General features: G+C 40.2%; 1 protein-coding gene across 6 annotated transcripts in view; it reads right to left on the bottom strand.

Moving 5' to 3' along the window:
* tcf4 (transcription factor 4) overlaps positions 1–23225 on the bottom strand; it is a 618789-nt gene that overhangs the window by 277612 nt on the left and 317952 nt on the right. For 5 of the 6 annotated variants that reach the window (XM_087990548.1, XM_087990538.1, XM_087990560.1 and 2 more), the window contains one exon: positions 11548–11586. In XM_087990548.1, coding sequence (XP_087846674.1) covers positions 11548–11586 — 39 coding nt within the window. Of the gene's footprint in view, positions 1–11547; positions 11587–15196; positions 15469–23225 lie in introns of those variants that run through there. The other variant, XM_043674421.2, reaches the window with a different exon arrangement.

Below are 23225 nucleotides of genomic sequence, written 5' to 3'. Positions count from 1 at the left end.
AACATAATTAAGTAGTTGTCTGCATGCACTTTAAGGGCAATGGAGACAGACAATAAATGTCTACGATAATGGTGGAGTAGCAGGGCTGTGCCCGGGGCTCGTCCACCCCCATCTGCTTTTTTTTCTTTTGTTCTTTTTGCTTTTGCTACTTTTCTTTTCTTTAAAGCCTTAAGAGTGGTGGATGAAGGAGGAAGCCTCCAGCAGTGGCACCATCCCAATCATGAGGCAGACATGACTCCATGCCAGCTGAGGTCTCGCAGCCAGCCAGGAGCAGGTCCAGGGCTGACTCTCCCTAAACGAGCTGAAGCATCAGCCAAAAGGATGGTGCAGGACCCCGATGACCAGCGACAGCATTGGAAGAACGTCAGATGGGGACTAGGAGGGTCAGAACCCATGCAAACCCAGGCCCATGGCTCCAACTCGAATGTGGATTCACAATTGTGGTGGAAGCAGAGGCCTGTAACTGAGACCCCAGGATGCATTACAGAGACCCCAGAGCCCATTTCAGAGACCCTGGTCAAATGTCAAGCAGTGACTGGGGAAGACTATTTGCAGGTAAAGGGATGGTTTACAGGTAAAGGGAAAGTGGGAGGTCTTTAAAAGTTAGATAATGAGAGTTCAGAGACAGTATGTTCCTGTTAGTGTGAAGGCAAAGCTGGAAGGTGTAGGGAATGTTGGATGACTGGCCATCAAGAGGGAAATCAGGAGGGCAAAAGTGGGACATGAGATAGCTTTGGCAAATAGATTGAAGGAGAATCCAGGGAGATTATTATAAAAGGGCAAAACAGTAACTAGTGAGAGAATAGGGCTCTTTGTAGATCAACAAAGTCACCTATGTGTGGCATTTTGCCCACTTGTCCCACTCATGCCCTCCTGATTTCCCTCTTAAGTATGTTCCTATGGCCCTTATATTCCTTTAGGGATTCACTCAATCTCAGTAGTCTATATATGTGAAATATACCTCCTATGTCTTGACTAGAGCCCGAATTTCTCCAGTCATCCAACATTCCCTACAGTAACTAAGGAGAGAATAAGGCCCCTCATAGATCAACAAGGTCATCTATGTGTGGAAACACAGAAGATGGGTGAGATACTAAATGTGTATTTCACATCAGAATTTATTGTTGAGAAGGACATGCAAGTTAGAGAGCTCAGAAAATAAATAGTGATATATTGAGAAGTATCCATTTTACAGAAGAAGTGATGCTGGCGATCTTAAAACACAAAGACAGATAAATTCCCAGGACTGAGCAGATGTTTCCAAACTTTTGTGGGAAGCTAGGGAAGATATTGCTGGTCACCTTGCTTAGATATTTACATCATTGATAACCATGGGGAGGTGCCAGATGACTGGAGGTTGCTAATGTGGTGTCATTATTTAAGAAAGGTGGTAAGGAAAAGCCAGGGAACTACAGACCAGAAAGCCTTACATCAGTGGTGAGTGAATTGTTGGAGGGGATTCTGAGAGACAGAATTTACAAATATTTGGAAAGGCAAAGACTGATTAGGGATAGTCAATATGGTTTTTTGTCTCACAACAACTTGGTTGAGTTTTTTTTTGAAGAGGTGACAATGAAGATTGATGAAGGCTGAGCAGTAGATGTTTTCTACATGGACGTCAGTAAAGTGTTCGACAAGTTTCCACATGATCGAACCAGTCTATCATATGGGATTTGCAATTGATTTGAATCGACAGTTGGATTCAAAATTGACTTGATGGTAAGAGACAGAGGACGGTGGTGGTGGGTTGTTTTTCAGACTGGAGACCTGTAACCAGCAGTGTGCCACTAGGGTCAGTACGAGGCCCAAGGTGCTTAGTTACATATGAAATAATCTGGATGTGAATATAGGAGGTATGGTTAGTAACTTTACAAATGACACCAAAATATGTGATGTAGTGGACAGTGACGAAAATTATCTCAGAGTACAATGGGACCTCGATTAGATGAGCCAATGGACTAAGGACTGACAGACGGAGTTTAATTTAAATAAACATGAGGTGCTGCACTGGTAAGGCAAACTAGGTCAGACTTTTATGGTAAATGGTAAAGCCCTAGGGAGTGTTGCCGAACAAGGGGTGCAGGCGCATAGTCCCTTGAAAATGGAGTCGCAGGTAGATAGGATGGCAAAGGCGGCATTTTTCATGCTTGTGTTCGCTGATCATAAAGAATGATCAGTGAGTATAGAAGTTGGAATGTCATGTTGTAACTGTACTGGACATTAGAGAGATCACTTTTGGAATACTGCATATGGTTTTGGTCGCCCTTCTATAGGAAAAAAGTTGTTAAACTTGAGGGTACAGAAAAGATTTACAAGGATGCTGCTGAGACTGGAAGGTTTGTGCTGCAGGTAGAAGCTGAAAAGGCTGGTGCTTTTTTCCTGGAGCACCAGAGACTGAGGGGTGACCTTATAGAGGTTTATAAAATCATGAGGGTCATGGATAGGGTGAATAGCCCAGGTCTTTTTCCCAGGGTGGGGGAGTCCAAAACTAGAGGACGTAGCTTTAAGGTGAGAGTGGAAGGATTTAAGAAGTACCTGGGGGGTAACTTTTTCACATAGAGAGTGATGCGTGTATAGAATGAGCTGTCAGAGGAAGTGGAGAAGGCTGTTTCAATCTCATTTAAAAGACAGCTGGATGAGAACATGAATAGGAATGGTTGATAGGGATATGGGCCAAATGCTGGTAGATCAGACTCTGTTGGGATGTCTGGTTGGCACAGGTGAGTTGAATGAAAGATCTGTATAACTACAACTCTATAAGTGATTTGCAAAAACAAAAAATGTGCAAAGCATTATTACACAGCAGTTCAGAGTTTTGTTTGGCTTCTACATGTGGAGAGGACATTCATGGTATGAGGATGTTCAATACAGATATGTCACAATAATATCAGGAATGAGAAGCTGTAATAATAACAAAATTGAAATAGTGTTACTCTTTCCACTGGAGAACAGTGAGCAAATACAGATCCAAAAAAATAAAATTATGATAAGAGTAATAGGAAAAGATGTTTGACTCCTTTGACTGAACAACAACATATGAATTTGGAGCAGACATAGGTATTTAGCCCCTCAAGTTTACCCTATCATTTAATATAACTTCAGTTTATCGGAGTTTGGCCTCAACCTACTTTCCTGGCTACAATTATGAAGTTACCTGCAAGTAAAACATTTTGTCTACACTCACAAATTATGGATGACCAGCTGTGAAAGTAACTTTTAGCCCTGTGCACCTACAGACCATGCAACCTAGTCACCTTAAAACATATTTTAACAACATTTCAAAAAACCTTCAATCCTTCATTTCCATGAACCCTGAATGCAATCTTTTACTAGATTACCTTAATGATGTCCAAGTGACTCAGCCTTGCCTAATCTACATATTCTTTGAGTCAGAAAATGACTTGGTGTCTGATTTTGAAGAATAATGAAAAGAATGAGATTAATTCCAAGTTGTTTTGATTCAAAATTACTTTTTCTCTGCACGATCTCAAAATATTTGTAAATTAGTTTGAAACTTACAGAAACATAACTCATACTGAAGCAGAACCAAAGGACTGCAAAATCTTCAGAAAACCAAAATTGCACATAGTATTCCAGACAGTCTCATTGCACAGTTCGAACAAGATTTCACTACTTTTATATTACATCCTCCTTCCATTAAAAACCAACATTCCATCCATATAGAAAGAACAGTCTGCTTTTCTATTCTTTCTGTCGAAATAGGCAATCAGACATTTTCCCACATTATACTCTAACTGCAAAAGTTTTGCTTGTGCATTTAACCTATCTAAATCTCTCTACAGACTCTTTGTATCCTGCACACAATTTGCTCTTGGCCCTACTTTTGTACCATTGAAAAACTTTGCAATAGATCTCTTCAGCTAAGTCACTGATGTAGATCATAAATAGTTGAGGTTCCAGCACCAATCATTGGGACACTCCACTACTTACAGTTTGACAGTCTGATAAAGACTCAACTATACTGACTCTCTTGTTTCTTCTTACTTCATAATCTGCTCATACTAACATATCTCCTCCAAAACCAAAGTGCTCCTCTCCTATGTGGACATGTTTTATGTGGCTTCTTAGTGAAAACCCTTTGGAAATCCAAGGGGACAGACAGTGATTATCCTTTATCCACTGTTTGCTGCTTCCTCAAAGAAGACTAAATAATTTGCCAAACATAAATTCCCCTTCACAATATCCTATTAATTCTGCCTATTATTATGATTTTTTTAAACAATTTGCAAGAATGTTCTTTGTAAAGAATTCTGGCATTTTCACAATGACAGATGTTATTCTAACTGGCCTATAGTTGCTTGTTTGCTGCTGCTCTCCTTCCTTGATATGTGTGGGTTTACAATCTACTGGGATCTTTTCAGAATGAAGAGAATTTGGAAGATTACAAACAATGTATTCACTAATCTCTGTAACTATTTCTTTTAAGACCCTGGGGATACAGACAATTTGGGTACAGCGAGCTTCTCAGTCTTTAGGTTCATTAGTTTCTCTGGTATTATTCCTCAACTAATCATAGTTAAAAATCACACAACACCAGGTTATAGTCCAACAGGTTTAATTGGAAGCACACTAGCTTTCGGAGCGACGCTCCTTCATCAGGTGATCACCTGATGAAGGAGCGTCGCTCCGAAAGCTAGTGTGCTTCCAATTAAACCTGTTGGACTATAACCTGGTGTTGTGTGATTTTTAACTTTGTACACCCCAGTCCAACACCGGCGTCTCCGAATCATGTCAACTAATCATGATTGCTTTCCCACCCCGGAACACCAGTTACGTTAACTACTCTTTTCCTTCCTATTACTTTAACTGTCTCCTTTTTCCAATCTTGATATTTTCTCTCCTACAACCATTTCTCCCTCTATGCTATTTGTTTTAGTTATCCTACACTGGTTTCTTAAATTCCTAAGTTCAGCATGGATGGTGTGTCTTTCTTGCAGTGTGTTTCTTTCTCGATGGAATAGATCTTTGTGGAGAGCAATGTCCTCAAATAACTGCCGTGACTTCTCTCTTACCTCTTAGCCTATTTTTCTCATACACCTGAGGCAAATCTGTTATACATCTAAAGTTAAGATACTACTTTCAGACAAAATCTTTTCACTCTCAACTGAATGTGAAATTCTATCACATTATCATCACTCCTACCTATAGGATCCGTTAGTAGAGGGTTATTCATAATGTTTATTTGAAAAAAAAACTTTTGTTTTTATCTGACTGTAATGTCAATCCTTTAACTGGATCTTATTTCTAGCTTATTCTTTAAACACCGCAAAGTAACACAACTACTTTTTAAAAATTTCTCTTTTGTATCTAAGATTTGTACCTAGATACTTATACCTAAGATGGTGCCCTAGAGGTGACATTGTAAAACCTTTCACTGTACTCCTGTACCTGAGTACACATGACAATAAAAGATATTCTATTCTATTCATTAATCTTGTTTCAATTCACATTACCAGCCTATTTCCTCATTCCAGAACATATTGTTCGAAGAAGCATTACTTTAAATACACTATAAACTCATCCTTCACTCTAGTTATGTCAATGTGATTCATCTAATCTATACAAAAATTAATATAGACTACAAATATACCATATTCCTTTCTTACCAGCTCTTATTAGTACTTATTTATATTCTGACATTGTACAATCAGGAGGCCTCTTAACTAGCCCATCAGTGACATCTATTCATTGCGATGTCTCATCTTCACCTAAATGAATTCAACATATGATCCTCAGAAACAAAACTATTTCTGAACACTGTACTGATCTCATCCATTACTCACACTTTCCTCCTGTCCTGAAATGTCTCGTACCCTCAAAAATCAAGGACACAGCCATGGTCTTTTTGCAGCCATATCACTGTAATAGTTACCTTTAATCACTCTTTTTTTCTATATATGCTATGTATTCATTAGGGCATAGGTTTAGGGTAAGGGGGGAAAAAGATATAAAAGAGACCTAAGGGGCAACTCTTTCACGCAGAGGGTGGCACGTGTATGAAATGAGTTGCCAGAGGAAGTGGTGGAGGCTGGTACAATTGCAACATTTCACAGGCATTTGGATGCGTATATGAATAGGAAGGGTTTGGAGGGATATGGGCTGGGTGCTGGCAGATGGGACTAGATTGGTTTGGGATATCTGATCGGCATGGACAAGTTGGACCAAAAGGTCTGTTTCCATGCTGTACATCTCTATGACTCGGTCTTGTTATAAATATTGTGTGCATTTAGACAAGTAACCTTTTATTTCTTACTGTCTTCCCCTAGCTCTACATCCCTGAACACAAATCAAGTTTTAAGAACATAGCCTTAGAGGTGAGACTACTTATTGGAACTCAGTGTCCAGATAAGCTTCCCGTGCTCTGATACATTGAGCTGTGGCTGCTCTGTTCACCAGAATCCGCATGTTCCAGCTGCATTGCCATCTTTGTGTTTTATTAATTTGATCTTGAATTTAGAAAGTTCAGTCAACAATTACTCATAGTTATAGAAGTGAAGTACGTAATGGGTACCAGTTAAAACAACTTCCTCAGTTTAGAAAAAAAAACTAAAATTCAACCATTGTCTGTTCTCCACCTAATAAATGCTGCCATTCCCCATATCCCTCAATTCTTCAAGACAGTAAAATCACTCTATCCCAGCCATAAATATATTCAACTGTAATGCATCTGCAACCTTCTGCAGGCAGAGAGTTTCAAAGTTTCACAACTCTGAGTGAAGAAATTTCTTCCCAATTAAGTCCAAAATGAATAGCCCCTTATCCTGGAATTTTGTCCTCTTGTGCCTTGACCTGCTGAAGGTTCCAGTATTTTCTGCTCTCGTAACTAAATGTTCCGATTTTGATGGAAGTCCCCATAAAGACAAATTATTCACAAGAAATACACTTGTTTTCCACTATACTTTGTTGTTTTAATTGCAAATCCCTCCTATTATTTCCGAACCAACTGACCTTTGCTATGATATCAGTCCACAGAGACCAGAACCCTCCACTGCCTCAAGAAGTGGTCAATTGACATGTGTGAACCTTGTCAATGGAGAATAACAATGTAGTTTCATGACTACGGATACAGCCCTCCCCCTGTGTTTGGGTCTCACCCAACATCAACACATTTGGACTTACATTTGAGGTTTCTAGATGGAAAAACAATGATTTTTGATCATTTTTTTCCATTTGTTACATTGGGGCAAGTACTCTAGTCATGGCATTGTAATGGTTGACTTGCCTTAGATCAACAAATTTAGTGTAATGTGTTTATATTTTGCAAAATGTGCTGTTCTGTGCAGCGGAGCTTCATACTAGGTAATAGATTAAAATGGAACAAGCAAAGAATAACAAGCTTTTCAGCGGAAATGCCTGATGAAGCTCTACCAGGTCCTTACAATGCCTTTTTGTTTAAAAAGGCAGATATGTCCTGTGACAATTTGCAGAATTCTGGAAATTGTATTCTATCAAACATGGCTCATTCCTATATTCCCTTTATTTTTCCCTTGACTGAAACATTGAGCACAATGGCATGGATTAAGTTGACAGTCACGGAAAATGAAAATGCGTTGCTGGAAAAGTGCAGCAGGTCAGGCAGCATCCAAGGAGCAGGAGAATTGACGTTTCGGGCATGAGCCCTTCTTCAGGAATGCATTCCTGAAGAAGGGCTCATGCCCGAAACATCGATTCTCCTGCTCCTTGGATGCTGCCGGACCTGCTGCGCTTTTCCAGCAACACATTTTCAGCTCCGATCTCCAGCATCTGCAGTCCTCACTTTCTCCTAGTCTCGGAAGATGTCCAACTGTATTTCATTAAAGAGCTTTTGTTCAGTTTGTCTACTTAAAAAAAGAGCAGGGATTACTGTAAAGGGTAGAATGAGCATTGATCAAATAACTCTTGATCTGGTGCAACACAATTTATATCATGCAGATTGACAAGAGTTAAATGATACAGTTATAAAAGTTTGAGGGTAAAGGTCAATGCTTATGGATGATCACCATTTCTCATGATGTTTGTTTTGTAGGGGAAAATCTGCACCTGACAAATAAACTCTCTTTTCATCTTCTTGCATCATCAGTATGAATGTTATATTGAAGAGTTGTCATGTCACTCCAAGTTATAGTCCAACAGGTTTATTTGAAAGCACTAGCTTTTGGAGTGCCGCTCCTTCATCACAACCACCTGATGAAGGAGCAACGCTCCAAAAGCTAGTGCTTCCAAATAAATGTGTTGGACTATAACCTGGTGTTGTGTGATTTTTAACTTTGTCCACCTCAGTCCAACACTGGCACCTTCAAGTCATGTCATTCCAGTTTCCAGCATCACAACTCCAGCTGAAACACAATATCTGATTCAAAAATGCTTCTCTCTTATTGACTTGGTCTGGAGAGCACTGCAACATGTCAGCTCCACACATTCAGACCATACAAGGGGTTATAACTATATTCACCACACAGTGGCGCTTTTCTTCTCACTGGCTACTAAGTGGCTGAACAGTGTTTGATAAGGAATGCAAGCAGTACTCCTCTAAGCTATGTTAGGCATTCAATTAAATCTTCTTCAGCAATTGACTAGTAACATTTTCCTCATTTGTAAGATGCTTTCAATTTCTCAAGGCAGCTCAAAATGGTTTAACAACCAGCAAAGTATCTTTGCAGTGACGTCAGTGCTGTCATGTAGAAAGTCTGCAAGAGGTGTCGTGTTTAAGAGATGCAGCAAAGATTAGAGCAAACAGAGTCAGGGATTACAAAGTGGACTTTTGTCTGATTACAACACATGAAATACAGAAGGAATTAGGAGACATTTCTCATACTGGCAGAGGGTTAGAATTGGTCTCTTGCGGCAATTCATGCCAATACCACTGATATTCACTATATCGTGTATGTATATACATCAGTAATGTTTAGTTGGTAGCATATTCACTTCTGAATCAAAAGGTCCAGGATTCAAGTCTCACTCCAGTACACCTTGGTGCAATACTGAGGGCAGAGTCATCTTTTGGCTGAGACATTCAACTGAGGGCCCCTCTGCTTGGGTAGACATAAAAGGTCCCATAGCAATATCTGAAACAACAGCAGGTAAGTTATCCCCAGTATTCTGACAAATATTTATTTCTCAAGCAACATCACAAAAAAATTATCTTGTGATTATCATGTTGTTGTTTGCAGGAGTTTTGCTGAATGTGAAATTAAATGCTGTTTTACCTATATCACAACAATGATGACACTTCAACAAAAGTATTTCACTGGTTGTGAAGGACTCATAGACATTGGTGATTGTATAAAGCTCTATATAAATGGAAGTGTTTTTGAATATGTAAATTATGTCAGAATCAAGAATTACAAGCATGGTGCTAACATTTGCAGATGTTATCTAATTGTGTGTATATATATTTGTACATACATACTATTCATCATTTTTATATATATATATTTAATATTTATACATGAAGGATACCACTTATTCCTGTATAGAATCATCGAAATGTACAGCGTAGAAACAGACCCTTCCATCCAATTTATCCATGCCAACCAGACATCCTAAATTAATCTACTCCCATTTTCCAGCATTTGGCCCATATACCTCCAAGCACTTCCCAGTCATAAACCTACCCAGATGACTTTTAAATGTTGTAATTGTACCAGCCTCCACCACTTCCTCTGGCAGTTCATTCCATCCATGAGCTACCATCAGCATGAAAAAGCTACCCCTTAGATCCCTTTCAAATCTTCCCCTCACACCTTAAATGTCCTCCTTGAAAAGAAAAACTCATTGGGGTAAAGGGAGGAAATCCTGGCACATAAATCATTAATAAATGTGTAGAGGCTTATATGGAGTACAAACAAGAGCACAAACCAGTTAGGCTGAAGGGGCCTGTTTCTCTGTTGCACGTTCTATGTCAAAATAAATATCAAGTAGTAGAGATCATTTTTCTCTTCAATTTTGTCACAATATAAGTGTGTCAATGCTGAATAGCCTTTTCTGAAACCAGGTCTCGCTAAAATCTACCAATAAAATTGTGAGATCAAAGATGGGAGTTTGTTTTTGCATTCATGTTCTAGTCCTCAAATTTTGTTCAAATATCCAGAGCTGCTGACTTGCTCGTTTACTGGTACGGTGGTCATTCACATGGTTTTTTGCATCCCCATCTTAGAGATTCACAGCTAAGTTAACTGTCCTCATCCATCAATTACATGCACACTTGTTCAGGAGCACGAACTAAAATTATTTAAAATAATATTAATGACTATGGCATTAAAATGCTGCTGCAGTAACTCACAGAATATATTGAATCCATTCCTGCAGCTTTATGCAGTTGTTTGGGTACGAAAGTGTCATAAAAGATCTGGATTTCTGAAGAACATCCACTCACTCAACAGAAAATTAAATTGGAAACACAAGGTTTCACCTCAAAGTTAAACCATAGTTTCCCAAATCAACAAACTCAATCCTTAGACTGTAGCTCTGGCTTGTTTCTCTCCAAACCCACATAAAACATTAGCCCAGTGAATACAGGGTAAATAAAAGCCCTGGGAAGAATTGCTGGGAATGATTTCAGAATTGTCAGTCATGCATTATCAAAGTACATCTGTGGCATTTAGAAATCAATGTGAGACATTCTGCAATATACAATATGCGCGGACATTTTTTAAAATCATAAAAATAAAATACATTTAGGCAGGATATGGTAGAACTATTGACAAGTTATATTTTTATTCTATCGTGCACTTTCTAATTTTACTGCCCAGTAGATCGATAAATCACAAGGTGAGTCTTGGATACAATTATTCAAACACAAATTATCGCTCAATGGCGAGCAGCCGCGTGTAGCCTTTCAGAAATCTTTTAAAGATGTGCTCGATTTCCATTTCAGGTGAAAAGCTATCCTGGATATTCTCCCACTAGTTGGAAGGTAGCCATTTAACTCTCAATTTTCAGTCACAACTCTTTCCTTTTTTACTGTCTTCTTGTTTCCTCTGCTAATTGCACTGGGCCATGGTATGGCGTAGTTCTATATGGCTTTCAGTATCTAGCACAGTAAACACTTGTTAGCATGGACAATGATTGTGTGTAATCACCTCATAAAAGGATTACCACATCTTGACCTAACAAACATATTTCTTCGCCCTCCTCCCGTAAGAACTGGATAGTGATCAAGAGGAGAGCTTGTTACTCATTTTCTCCTTCTCTAGCTAAGGATCACTGAGACCGAGTGTTCTATCCTAAAATGTTGTCACAGCTGAGATCAAGTAAATCAATTGATCAGAAATCATTGCTCAGATTCTTCAGGGCTGTGTGGGGCTTGGAGAGTCGAGTTTACGTGCAAAGTGCAAAGAACACCAACAGCCTTCACTACATCTGGTCTTCATTGGATCCTGCAGCCAGAATTGGAGTTTCAATTGTAGCCTCCACCCATTTGTGAGGCCAAGCCATTTGTCGAAGGTTGAGGGAGGAAACAAACAAGTTAAAACCTCGCTGCTGCAGCAAACAAAAATGAAGGCAATACTCTCTGATTCTACTGGAATTAATTTTGACAGGACTTACCTTTGAACGCATTCCTCTTCTCATGGCAGTCAAATGGAGCTGGAAAAAAGTAAAAAAAAGATTTGTTCAACTACATTTCACTTCAATGTAATAACTAGAAGCAGAAGCAAAACATGAAGAAAATTAATAATGTCACAAGGACATACAATGAGTAGGATAATGACTATGGATATATATTGACAGGAATTCTGAATTCATAACCCTCATGCTAATGTAAATTGACCTAACAGTGGGTGAAAATAGCAAAATTCAATGTGAAAACTAACAGTAAAATATTTTTCTCCTCTACAGCTTTGTGGGTATCAGAAACAAATCATGACAGCACTCCTTCTGTGTCTTCCAAACCTTGGCACATCTTTTGTAAACATAACCACTAACATCATTTATGATATTACATTTTTTTATACAAAACAGAGGCAAGCACCAGTTGAAAGAGGATGAACAAGAGAGGAGTTAATCAGAAAGGGAGAAATCAGGAAAGAGTAGTCAAAGGAAAGGTAAATCAGGCAAGGATTCTGGATCAGTGGTGCTGGAAGAGCACAGCAATTCAGGCAGCATCCGAGGACAGGCAAAATCGACGTTTCGGGCAAAAGCCCTTCATCAGGAATAAAGGCAGAGAGCCTGAAGCGTGGAGAGATAAGCTAGAGGAGGGTGGGGGTGGGGAGAAAGTAGCATAGAGTACAATAGGTCAGTGGGGGAGGAGATGAAGGTGATAGGTCAGGGAGGAGAGGGTGGAGTGGATAGGTGGAAAAGGAGCTGGGCAGGTCGGACAAGTCCGGACAGGTCAGGGGATCGAGTTTCTGGAGGTTAGAAGCTAGGATGAGGTGGGGGAAGGGGAAATGAGGAAACTGTTGAAATCCACATTGATGCCCTGGGGTTGAAGTGTTCCGAGGCGGAAGATGAGGCGTTCTTCCTCCAGGCGTCTGGTGGTGAGGGAGCGGCGGTGGAGGAGGCCCAGCACCTCCATATCCTCGGCAGAGTGGGAGGGGGAGTTGAAATGTTGAGCCACTGGGCGATTTGGTTGATTGGTGCGGGTGTCTCGGAGATGTTCCCTAAAGCGCTCTGCTAGGAGGCGCCCAGTCTCCCCAATGTAGAGGAGACCGCATCGGGAGCAACGGATACAATAGATGATATTAGTGGATGTGCAGGTAAAACTTTGATGGATGTGGAAAGCTCCTTTGGGGCCTTGGATAGAGGTGAGGGAGGAGGTGTGGGCGCAGGTTTTACAGTTCCTGCGGTGGCAGGGGAAAGTGCCAGGATGGGAGGGTGGGTCGTAGGGGGGCATGGACCTGACCAGGTAGTCACGGAGGGAACGGTCTTTGCGGAAGGCGGAGAGGGGTGGGGAGGGAAATATATCCCTGGTGGTGGGGTCTGTTTGGAGGTGGCGGAAATGTCGGTGGATGATTTGGTTTATGCGAAGGTTGGTAGGATGGAAGGTGAGCACCAGGGGCGTTCTGTCCTTGCTGCGGTTGGAGGGGTTGGGTCTGAGGGCGGAGGTGCGGGATGTGGATGAGATGCGTTGGAGGGCATCTTTAACCACGTGGGAAGGGAAATTGCGGTCTCTAAAGAACGAGGCCATCTGGTGTGTTCTATGGTGAACCGCTCCTCCTGGGAGCAGATACGGCGGAGGCGGAGGAATTGGGAATACGGGATGGCATTTTTGCAAGAGGTAGGGTGGGAAGAGGTGTAATCCAGGTAGCTGTGGGAGTCGGTGGGTTTGTAGAAGATGTCAGTGTCAAGTCGGTCGTCACTGATGGAGATGGAGAGGTCCAGGAAGGGGAGGGAGGTGTCAGAGATGGTCCAGATAAATTTAAGGGTCAATGGAAGAGAAAAGTACAGGATGCAGAGATAAGGAGTGGAGTGGGTCAATGAAAGGATCTAGGATTAAGGAGGAGTGGGGAAGTAAAAAGGAGAAACGCTAAATTTGGGGTGGTGTTATTGGATGACAAGAATACAGTGTTCACATGGGCTGGGAACAGGAACAGAAACAGAGAGTTAAGGGAATAATTCATAAACCAAGTCCAACTAGAGGTTCTTAATCCAAAGGTGGGCGATAGGAAAGACTACAAGTGAGACAATGAGAAGAGGCAACTAATCGGGGCAGCAGAGAAAGATCACAATTAGTGGAGAGAAAAGATGGGGAGTTTGAATGGTTTTCTCAGGACTGTTCAGTCACCTGAAAGTAGACCACTGACATATTTTAAACACAGCTGACAACTCTATATCAATGAAGCATGAGGCCATTTATTTGCATATGCAAAGTTAGCTCAGAATATTGGAGAAGTAGGTGGCTGTTCCACATTTTAAAAATGCGTGTTACTCTTTCAAAACATCATCACTAGTGTGCGATCCTTTGTGTTCTAATTGGAGCAACTAAGTGATCTGGAAACCACTTTCAGGAACATTACATGTTATAGGTGAAAGTGAGGACTGCAGATACTGGAGATCAGAGTCAAGATTAGAGTGGTGCTGGAAAAGCATAGCAGGTGATGAAGAGCTTTTGCTCAAAATGTCGATTTTCCTGCTTCTCGGATGCTGCCTACCTGCTGTGCTTTTCCAGCACCAATCTAATTTTGACAATATTAGATGTTATGCCTGGCCTTAAATGGATTGAAAATGGAGGTCCCCAAGATGAAGTCAAGTCAGTGAACCTACTTGAAATCCCTCTTCTCCTCATGAAAATTGTTGATTTTATTCTGGACAGTCATAAGATTTGGCAGTTGAAACTTAGTTGGGTTTACAGTAGACGTCTATCAGTATTTTGTTTCAGACAGAGATTGTAGTCAGCAATTTTGCTGTCAGTTCAATTTTGCATAAAGCAAACCCAAATTTAAAAGGAACCTACAAAATGGTGGCCAGAATGAAAATTCTTGTGAAGATGAGAGACAATTCTCAAGAAATTTTCAGCCATCAGCAAAGAGGTCTCCCAAAGGAATAGATACAATTGATTTCACAGAAGTTGAAAGTCTAAAATAAAAAGCAAATATGTTTTGCGCACACCATGAGCACGCATAACCCAAATACAACAATGCCCGTTTTCACGTCATGGAAATAGTGTAGATCAAAAATATGACAGAAAAAAACTGTTTAATCCCACCTTTAAATATGTATACATTTTCTTTGAAAAAAAGGCACTCCTAATGTTTGACTTTTCTCTACATTTAAATTCAATTCCAGCCTCCTCTCGTCCCACTCTGAAGATCTTATGAGCAGTGGAAGAAAAGCGAAATTAGCAACCCCCATCAGTAATAATTATTTTAAAAATCAGATACCACCAACGACCAAACAAAGAAACAAAGTGAGAAAGGAGAATGAGTAATGTGAAATTGACCTCCATTACCAGCCATATTTCATTTTTAATTACAAAAGTAAAAATATCAAGAAACACATCGATAAGCAAATACAATAGTCAGAAATGGTGCCGAGTTATCTGCCAACAATTTAACTCTGTGAGCACAGAATATCCTTAGTAGTTTACAAACATTCGCATCACAGTCACATAGAATCTTCTAAGACAAAGCAGAACAATTAGATCATGATCTGTGTGTGTGGAAGCTTTTAAATCATGAAACTTGAATTAACATGGCAAAGATGCATTTTATTAGCTTCTACTTTAAATTATTCTTCCCCAGCATTGTGAACTCCTTACCTGCCTCGTTTCCTTCTCTTGCTGCAATATTTTAAAGCCTAAGCTTTGTGTCACTTGAAAAGTGTTTGATTTTACTGCATCTTCTGTCCTACCCTTTTTGACCTTGAAAATGTCCTTGTAGGCACTTCAACTTTGTTTCTCAATAAGAGTTTTGTTTTAATCACGCTACTTTGTAAAAAGAAATCAAGTTTTCCCTCAGTGCAGTAATGCTGTTGGCCGTCTGCAACAGCTTAATATCTCAAAGTACCGACAAGCTAAATGTTAAATCCACATCAAACTGTAAACTTCCTTCTGCTTCACTGTGAAACAGGCGTGCAGTTTATATTATAAATCACGGTGTCATTACAAACAAATCACAACCAGGCATGGTGCATACTTAAAAAGTCTTCTCACTTCCCTTTTATGAAAATGTTAGCTTTTGGGGAAGTTACGATTTTACTGAAATAGTCTGAAAAACTGCCATGATAAATTAACTCCTGTGATACTCTATCACAGAATTTTATTTAACGGCATTACAAAGTAGAGTTACTCTTGTGGTTGGAACCCTTCTTTATCTGACATCTTCTTGTTATGCAGTCAATTAAAAAGGCTACTAAATTCCATGATTATTGCTGTTAGCTTTTCACCAATGTAAACTGCATTGTGTAATGGAACAGTAATGTAACAGAAGCATACTTGTGATGTCCAGCCATTCCAGGCAGTAATTTCATGTAACTTGCTTTTTACTCCCAATGTTATAAGAATTTAGAAACAGAAGTTACCCATTCAGCCCCTCAAACCTGTTGTCACTCAGCTAGCCTCAAATCCATTTACTCCATATTTTTGACAGTCTTGCCTAATAAAAGGCTATGGATTTAAAAAAAATATATCAATTTTTATCCAGCATTCACTCTTTTTGGGGACAGAGGAGTAAACTGTGCAGAGCAATCTAAGTGTTAAAGCATTAATTCTCTTGGTCTGTATTTCCACATCAGAGGAAACCGCTTCCTTGCATTAATGCTTTTGAACTCATTTTACCATTTTTAACACTTCTAACACAAGGGAATAAAAACCCATTTTTGTGAATTCAATCCTAATAATTGCACCCTTTAAGTGACAGAATCAACTGAGTGAACTTGCACTGTACCTCACAAAAGAATTAATTTATTGATTCTGTAATTTGTTCTTTAAAAATTTCTTCACCCAAGAGTGGTGAGTCTGTGGAATTCACTGCCACAGAAAGCATTTGATGCCAAAACATTGAACATTTTCAAGAAAGAATTTGATAGTGTTCTTAGGGTTAAAAAGGATCAAAGATTATGGGGAGAAATTGGGAACAGGTTACTAAGATGAATGATTGTACTGAATGGCAGAGCAAGTTTGAAGGGTTAAATTACCGACTCCCATATTTATATTACTATGTTTGTAACTGCGGACTAGATTTCGGTGATTCATTTTCATGGAAATGTAGATCAATCCTCCACATATGCGAGATGCTTAATTAAGAAATTCCCAGAACCAAAGGAGATGGAATAGTGACCCCACACTAGAATCTTACTACCAAAACTATGCTTACTTTGCAAAATTCAAATATCATTGACTGGGCTAGTATTTAGTGTTTTTTCCCAGTAGATGCCCTTGAGAATTTGGTAGCAAGCCACCTTCTTGAACCATCTTTGTCCATTTGGTATGGGTACACCCAGAATCCTGTCTGGATGGGAGCTCCACCACTTTGATTCAGGAACGATGGAGGGGAACTTGCAGGTGGTGGTGTTCCCATGTATCTGCTGCCCTTCTCCTTCTAGATTGTAGTGGTCATGGGTTTGGAAGGTGCTGTCTGAGGATCCTTGGTGGACTTTCTGTAGTGCATCTTGTAAATTGTACACACTGCTCCCAGTGAGCGGGGTGGTGAGGGAGTGGTTGCAGTGCCAATCAAGCAGACTGCTTTGTCCAGGATGGTGTCTAGCTTCTTGAGTCTGACTCACTTAGTCTGACAATATCCCTGCTTCCATCCACGCTACTTACTGTGCCATAAAACTTTGTGTCACTTGCAAACTCTCTACGCTCTCCATCATGTATATTAATAACTTGGCTAAAAGATACAAGATCCCTGTTTTGTTCTGCTCTTAAATCCCAAGAAGATACCATCACTTCAGCTCCTTTAGTGCAAAGCCAAATTTATAAACTATCATTAGTCTACTGGGAAAATGTAGATTTTAATACTAATCAGCAGAGGTTTGAGTGTTTGCAAAACAGCACTGTACAATCAATTATAAATTCACCTTTCATACATACAGCTCTTTAGTAAAGGAGATTAAATGTTTTGAGGAGGCAGAAAACCCTGTATTATCCTCTGTTTTAAAATTACTCTGAAAAATTCGAATATGGTAACTGTTCAAAACTGTAATATGATTGATTGTTTTAATGAAAGTTTGAATTCCATCTCTATAATCACGGTTAGTATATCTACACATACATATCTCTATATAAACATTGACAATGTGATAGCAGTTGCAGAGCTGTCAACACGGGGGTGGGGGTGGGGGGGGGATAGTTAAGATCTCCAGTTTATAAAGCCTACTAAACATATAAAGGAGCTGTTTTTGTTTTCATGAAAGACATATAGCCAAAGAGGTCATAAGGATTTTTTTGCTTAATAAATTAGATATCATCATCCCTTAACAATTTGACAATATTGGTCTCAGATCTATGCAGTCAAGATTGTTTCGGCATGTCAGTACGAGAACAAGTTACATTTAGGGTTTTTAATTATTAAGCCAAAGACTTCATCTGAAGAAAAATAATGAATGCACTTTTAGTTACCAAAATTGAAAAAAAAACAGGATGAGACCACAGAAAACAAATAGCAAATATGGCACGTAAAATGAATTGTTTTCCACAATAACAAACACACAGACTTCCCCAAATAAAGCCCAGAATGTAATTCAATCTTGATGTCTAATTCACAGATATTCATATTTATGATATGGACTGAGCCCAAGTTGAGATACTTTCTGTTTTTTTTGCCTTTATCTGCTTTACATTATGTAAAACAATCCTGAGCATTTCCAGGGTGTAATAGGCAAAGTCTGATGCTTATAATTCCCCAGAACAGACAACTTCTTGGAATTTTAGCACACAAAAATTTGTTGGGGTACAGATCATATGCACAAGTTTTTAAAATCTAAACCTTAACTCTAAACCACCCACATGCAAGGTGTCTCGAAACAAAGAAGGTGCTGACAACTAGTCCATTCCTAGGAGGTGGAGGTGGGAATTTAAACCAGTTAATGAAGCTGGCAGTGTTGGATTTGACCTGTTGAGCAGACTGCATTGTAGTCAGACTGGTTTCCCAGGGCTCAGAAAACCCAGCAGCTGAAGTGAAGTGCACAAGTTAGGTCCCTTTGCTGTGGACAGTGTGTGCTAGATGCAGCACCGTACTTCCCCTGGTCATCCAAGCTCCCCTCACCACCACTGTCTGCCTACATAACCTTTCCCAGCAACTGCTCAGGCCTGATAGATGACAGGAGCTGCCCAAGACAAAGGCCTGACAACAATAAGACACCATCAGAGGCTTAGTAGTACAACAGTGCCACAAAAGGCCTTTCAAAGCAGAATTTGAGTGTTTTCCAGATGTGATCGTTGGAAACCATGCACCAATCCTGCCTAAACTAAAGCTCAAGGTTACACAACACCAGGTTATAGTCCAACAGGTTTATTCAGTGAAGTCCACCTGATGAAGGAGCAGCACTCCGAAAACTTGAGATTTCAAATAAACCTGTTGGACTAAAATTTGGTGTTGTGTAACTTCTGAATTTGTTCACCCAGTCCAACAACCGCACCTCCATATCATGAACTAAAGCTCACCATATTGTATTCATATTCTCAGAAAGGTTTCAGTCTTCAAGATAGCACTCAAGCATTTATTAGGAATAATGTCTACAGAAGGGAAGGAAGAACACCAAATCGAACAAGACATTAATTTAGCAAAAAAAACCAAAGTTTAAATTGGGACATCAAATCAAATTGTTAACAAGCTTCTATCTTGACATCCCATTACATCTTGAATCTTTAACATGAAATTGATAATAAAACAGCTACTTCTTTTGTCAGAGTAGCTGGAAAAGTGCTGAAAGGCAAACTGGTCTGCATATCCTCTCTCTCAGTCATTGGCCAGAAGTCTAAACACCAGTTTATTTGCACGAACCACCTGCAGCAGGCAGGATATTGTCAGCAATCTGCTCCCCAAAACCAACGACCCTTGCCTTGACCTCCAGAAACAGGATATACAGAAACAAGCTGCTGCAGGAACTGAAAGCCTTAGAGCAAGGGTCAGAGGCACGGCTGACTCACACACAGCACAAGCTATCTATCCTCAACACTCACGCTTACATTCCAAAGACGTTTCCGACACAATGGAATGGCAATAAATTTTCAGTTTGCCAGTTTTTAATGTCAAGTAAATCTGGAAGATCTAAATTTGTGATTTTTGTAGCTTCTCCATAAATAAAATCATATATGAACTCAAAGGTTTCTTTAAATGCTTGCACTCAACTTCATTCAATTTCTTAAGAGTACCATTTAAAATCAAAATAAAAAGGCAGTAGGATCATGTAAAACAGAGAAGCTGGTTTTTCAGCCCAACATGTTTGTACCTGTTCTTTGAAATTCAGAGTTATTCCATTGGTCCTACTGCTCTGCTTGCACTTCATTGCTCTGTAAATTTTCCCTTTTGAAACATTTATCTAATTTCCTCTTGTAAGATAATGAATTTGCTTCTCCCATGTTTTTCAAAGAGCACATTTCAAATTATCATAACTCTCTTTTCATTTACCCCTAAATATTTTTCCAACAATCTTAAATCTCTGTCTTCTCATTTATGACCGTAGTACAATGGAGACAAAAAAAAAACCTGCAGATGCTGGAATTTAAGGTAGACAGGCAGGAGGCTGGAAGAACACAGCTAGCCAGGCAGCATCAGGAGGTGGAGAAGTCAACGTTTCAGGTACAACCCTTCTTTAGGGCTGGGAGTGGGGTAGGGGGAGCTACAAATAAAAAGGGTGGTGGGGGAGGGTTACAGGTGGGGAGAAGGGTTATATGTGGGGAGAAGGACGGAGTGGTGACGTAGGGATAGGTGAACACAGGTAGAGGATACAGCCTGGTTGGTCAATGGGATGGATGAACCTGTTTGACAGCTGGAAGGAAGGGTCAGTAGGAGGAATGAAAAGAAATCAGGGAATGGGTTATTTAAAGTTGGAGAACTCAATGTTGAGTCCACCAGGCTGTAGGCTGCCCAGGCGGAAGATAAGGTTTTGCTCCTTCAATCTGGGGTCCAATTCACTGTGGCAATCGAGGACCTCGAGGATGGACATACTGGAGAGAGTGGGAAGGGGAATTAAAATGGATGGTGACCAGGGAGATCAGGCTGACTGTTATGGGCCCGGATGAGATGTTTAGTTTATGTTTGGACTCACTGATGTAGAGAAGACCATAATCAGGAGTAACTTCTCCATTCCCTGCTCCACTGCTCTAAACACTTCCCCTTCCAAACATATTAAAGGCAGGGTCCCTCTTGTCCTCACTTTCCACTCCACTAGTCTTCGCATCCAATACATCATTGTCAAACACTTCCGCCAATTCCAACTAGATCCCAACACCAAGAACATCTTCCCCTCCCCACCTTTTGCAGGGACCATTCCCTTCAACAGTCCTTGGTTAGCGCCACTCTCCCCATCAACCCCGTTGAACCCCCAGGTACCTTTCCCTGTAAACAAAAAAGATACAAAATCTCTCGGCACACCAGCCCCCTCACCTCCATCCAGGGCACCAAACAGTCCTTCTAGGTGAAACAGCGATTCACCTGCCTTTCCCCCAAACTAGTTTACTGTATCCAGTGCTCGCGATGTGGTCTTCTCTACATCGGTGACACTAACCATAAACTAAGGGAATATTTCACCAAGCATTTCAGCTGGGCCCGTAAGAGCCAGCCTGACCTCCTGGCAACTGCTCATTTCAATTTCCCTTCTCACTCCCTTTCCAACATATCTATCCTCTGCATCCTCCGTTGCCACAGTGAATTGGACCCCAAATTGGAAGAACAACACCTCATCATCTGTCTAGACAGCCTACAGCCTGAAGGATTCAACGCTGAGTTCTCCAGTTTTAAATAATCTTCACATCCATTCCCTGACTCCCTTTCCAGGCCTTCCCCTCCCTTCCATTCCACCTATCAACGCTTAATTCCAGCTACCAACCAAATTCATTCCTCCCATCGACCAATTTGATCATGCCCACCACCTTTATTCACCTATCACTACCTTACCAATCTGCCCCTCTGCCCACCCAGAACCCTTCCAACTCCTCTCTTCATCTGCAGCTTCCCCTACCACCTTCATTCCTGAAGAAGGGTTATACCCGAAATGTCAACGTCTCCACCTGCTGAGGTTGCCGAACTTGCTGTGTTCTTCCAGCCTTCTGCTCGTCAACTTATTGCAGTGGAAGTAGCTTCTCCCTATTTATGCGAACAAAATAGTTCATTATTTGCAATACACTAAGAAATCTTTCTGTAACTTCTCTCTTAAGTAGTTACAGAAAGAACCAGCTTCTCTGGTCTGTCAACAAAGTTGGCATAACTCAAGTAAATCTTCTCCGCTTTCTCTCTAAGGCCTTGGCGTCCATCATAATGTGTGGCACCCAGAATTATATAAAAAACTTTAGCTATGCTTATCTAAAGATTTACTTCCTTACTTCATTCCTTTTGATTCTTTTCATAAAGCCAACAACTCTAACAGCCTTATCAACCTGTCCTACCATCTTCAAAGATGTGCATGTGCAAACTCCCAGTTCCTTCCAGTTCCACACCCCCTTCATAACTGTAAAACTTAAGTTTATATTGCTCACCATCTGCCCTTTACAAGATGCATCACATCACAATATACAAAATGTTATTTTTTTGAACAAAAGAGTGGATCCAAAAATATTAACTCCCAATAAATTTCATCATGCTAAAAACATTCAGAATTTATTTTGCATTTGAGAAAAATAATGAAGAGAATAAAGTTGCAACTTAATTTTTGTTCTCTCTCCAAATCACATACTAGCAGGTAAACTACTTAGCTACAAATGCTGGCTGTTGTGGAAGATTCAGCTGAGGAATGAAAAGGAAAATCAACAAATCTGAACAGAATGCTTAACCCCCTTCTGGTCAGATGTATTTGTGCAGTTTTCAGATCAGCCCATCAGTATCAGAGACCACTTCACGATGATTGATACAATTGTTGGTGGAAGCTCTAATTAGATCTATTAAATTGGCGAAGTTGAAAGACAAAACAAAAGTCTCCCTTCCTTTTAAGTGTTTATTCTCTTTCTGTTTACACTAAAAGACAATAATTTGTCGATTTTAGTACAAAAAAACACATCGCAAACAACTATAAAGACTTAAGAAATGAGCTAACTTCTGCTCCATATCACAATTTGAGGAGCATCAACTTCACATCTCTTTTCAGCATTATTTAATGTTCCTCCTTTTTATGTGGAGTGAGATAGACAGAGGACTAGATTTAATGCAGCTTTTGTGATAGGTGACATGACAGCCCACTTAAGCCCAAGAGAAGCCAAGTAAAACTTCTCTGCTGAAGTTAGACGGAAGAAGGGGCCCCATGTGGGATTCCTCGGCGCAGGATGACAATGAAGTTGACTAATGAGCTGAAAATGACACCTATGATGCAATTTAAAGATGGCTCAGAGAATGAATTAGTGATTGCTGGTCTTTCCAGTATCAATTAAAGGTTCCTCAGAAAATACCATTGGCTCCTCTCCTGGAAGGCATGCCTGATCAAGGTACCTGGCATTATGAGGTGCTTTTATTTGGCAGAGGGTTGAAACTGATAGCCACCCCTTTGCTCCTGACTCTAGCCCTTACAGACAACACCCATGATACCCATCCTGCCTTCCTTCATCTTTAGTTCTGGGGAAGACACAACACTGGCATGACTTTCTTCAGGAACTGATGCAAGGTTCTTGGATTGGTAGGTCAAAACCTAGTTGGAGA

Source organism: Chiloscyllium plagiosum, unplaced genomic scaffold (assembly GCF_037043375.1).
Source record: "Chiloscyllium plagiosum isolate Xiang-an unplaced genomic scaffold, Cpla_swu_hap1 HiC_scaffold_1, whole genome shotgun sequence".
Taxonomy (NCBI): domain Eukaryota; kingdom Metazoa; phylum Chordata; class Chondrichthyes; order Orectolobiformes; family Hemiscylliidae; genus Chiloscyllium; species Chiloscyllium plagiosum.
The sequence above is the reverse complement of the archived record's forward strand: the minus strand, read 5'-3'. Positions and strand labels throughout refer to the sequence as shown.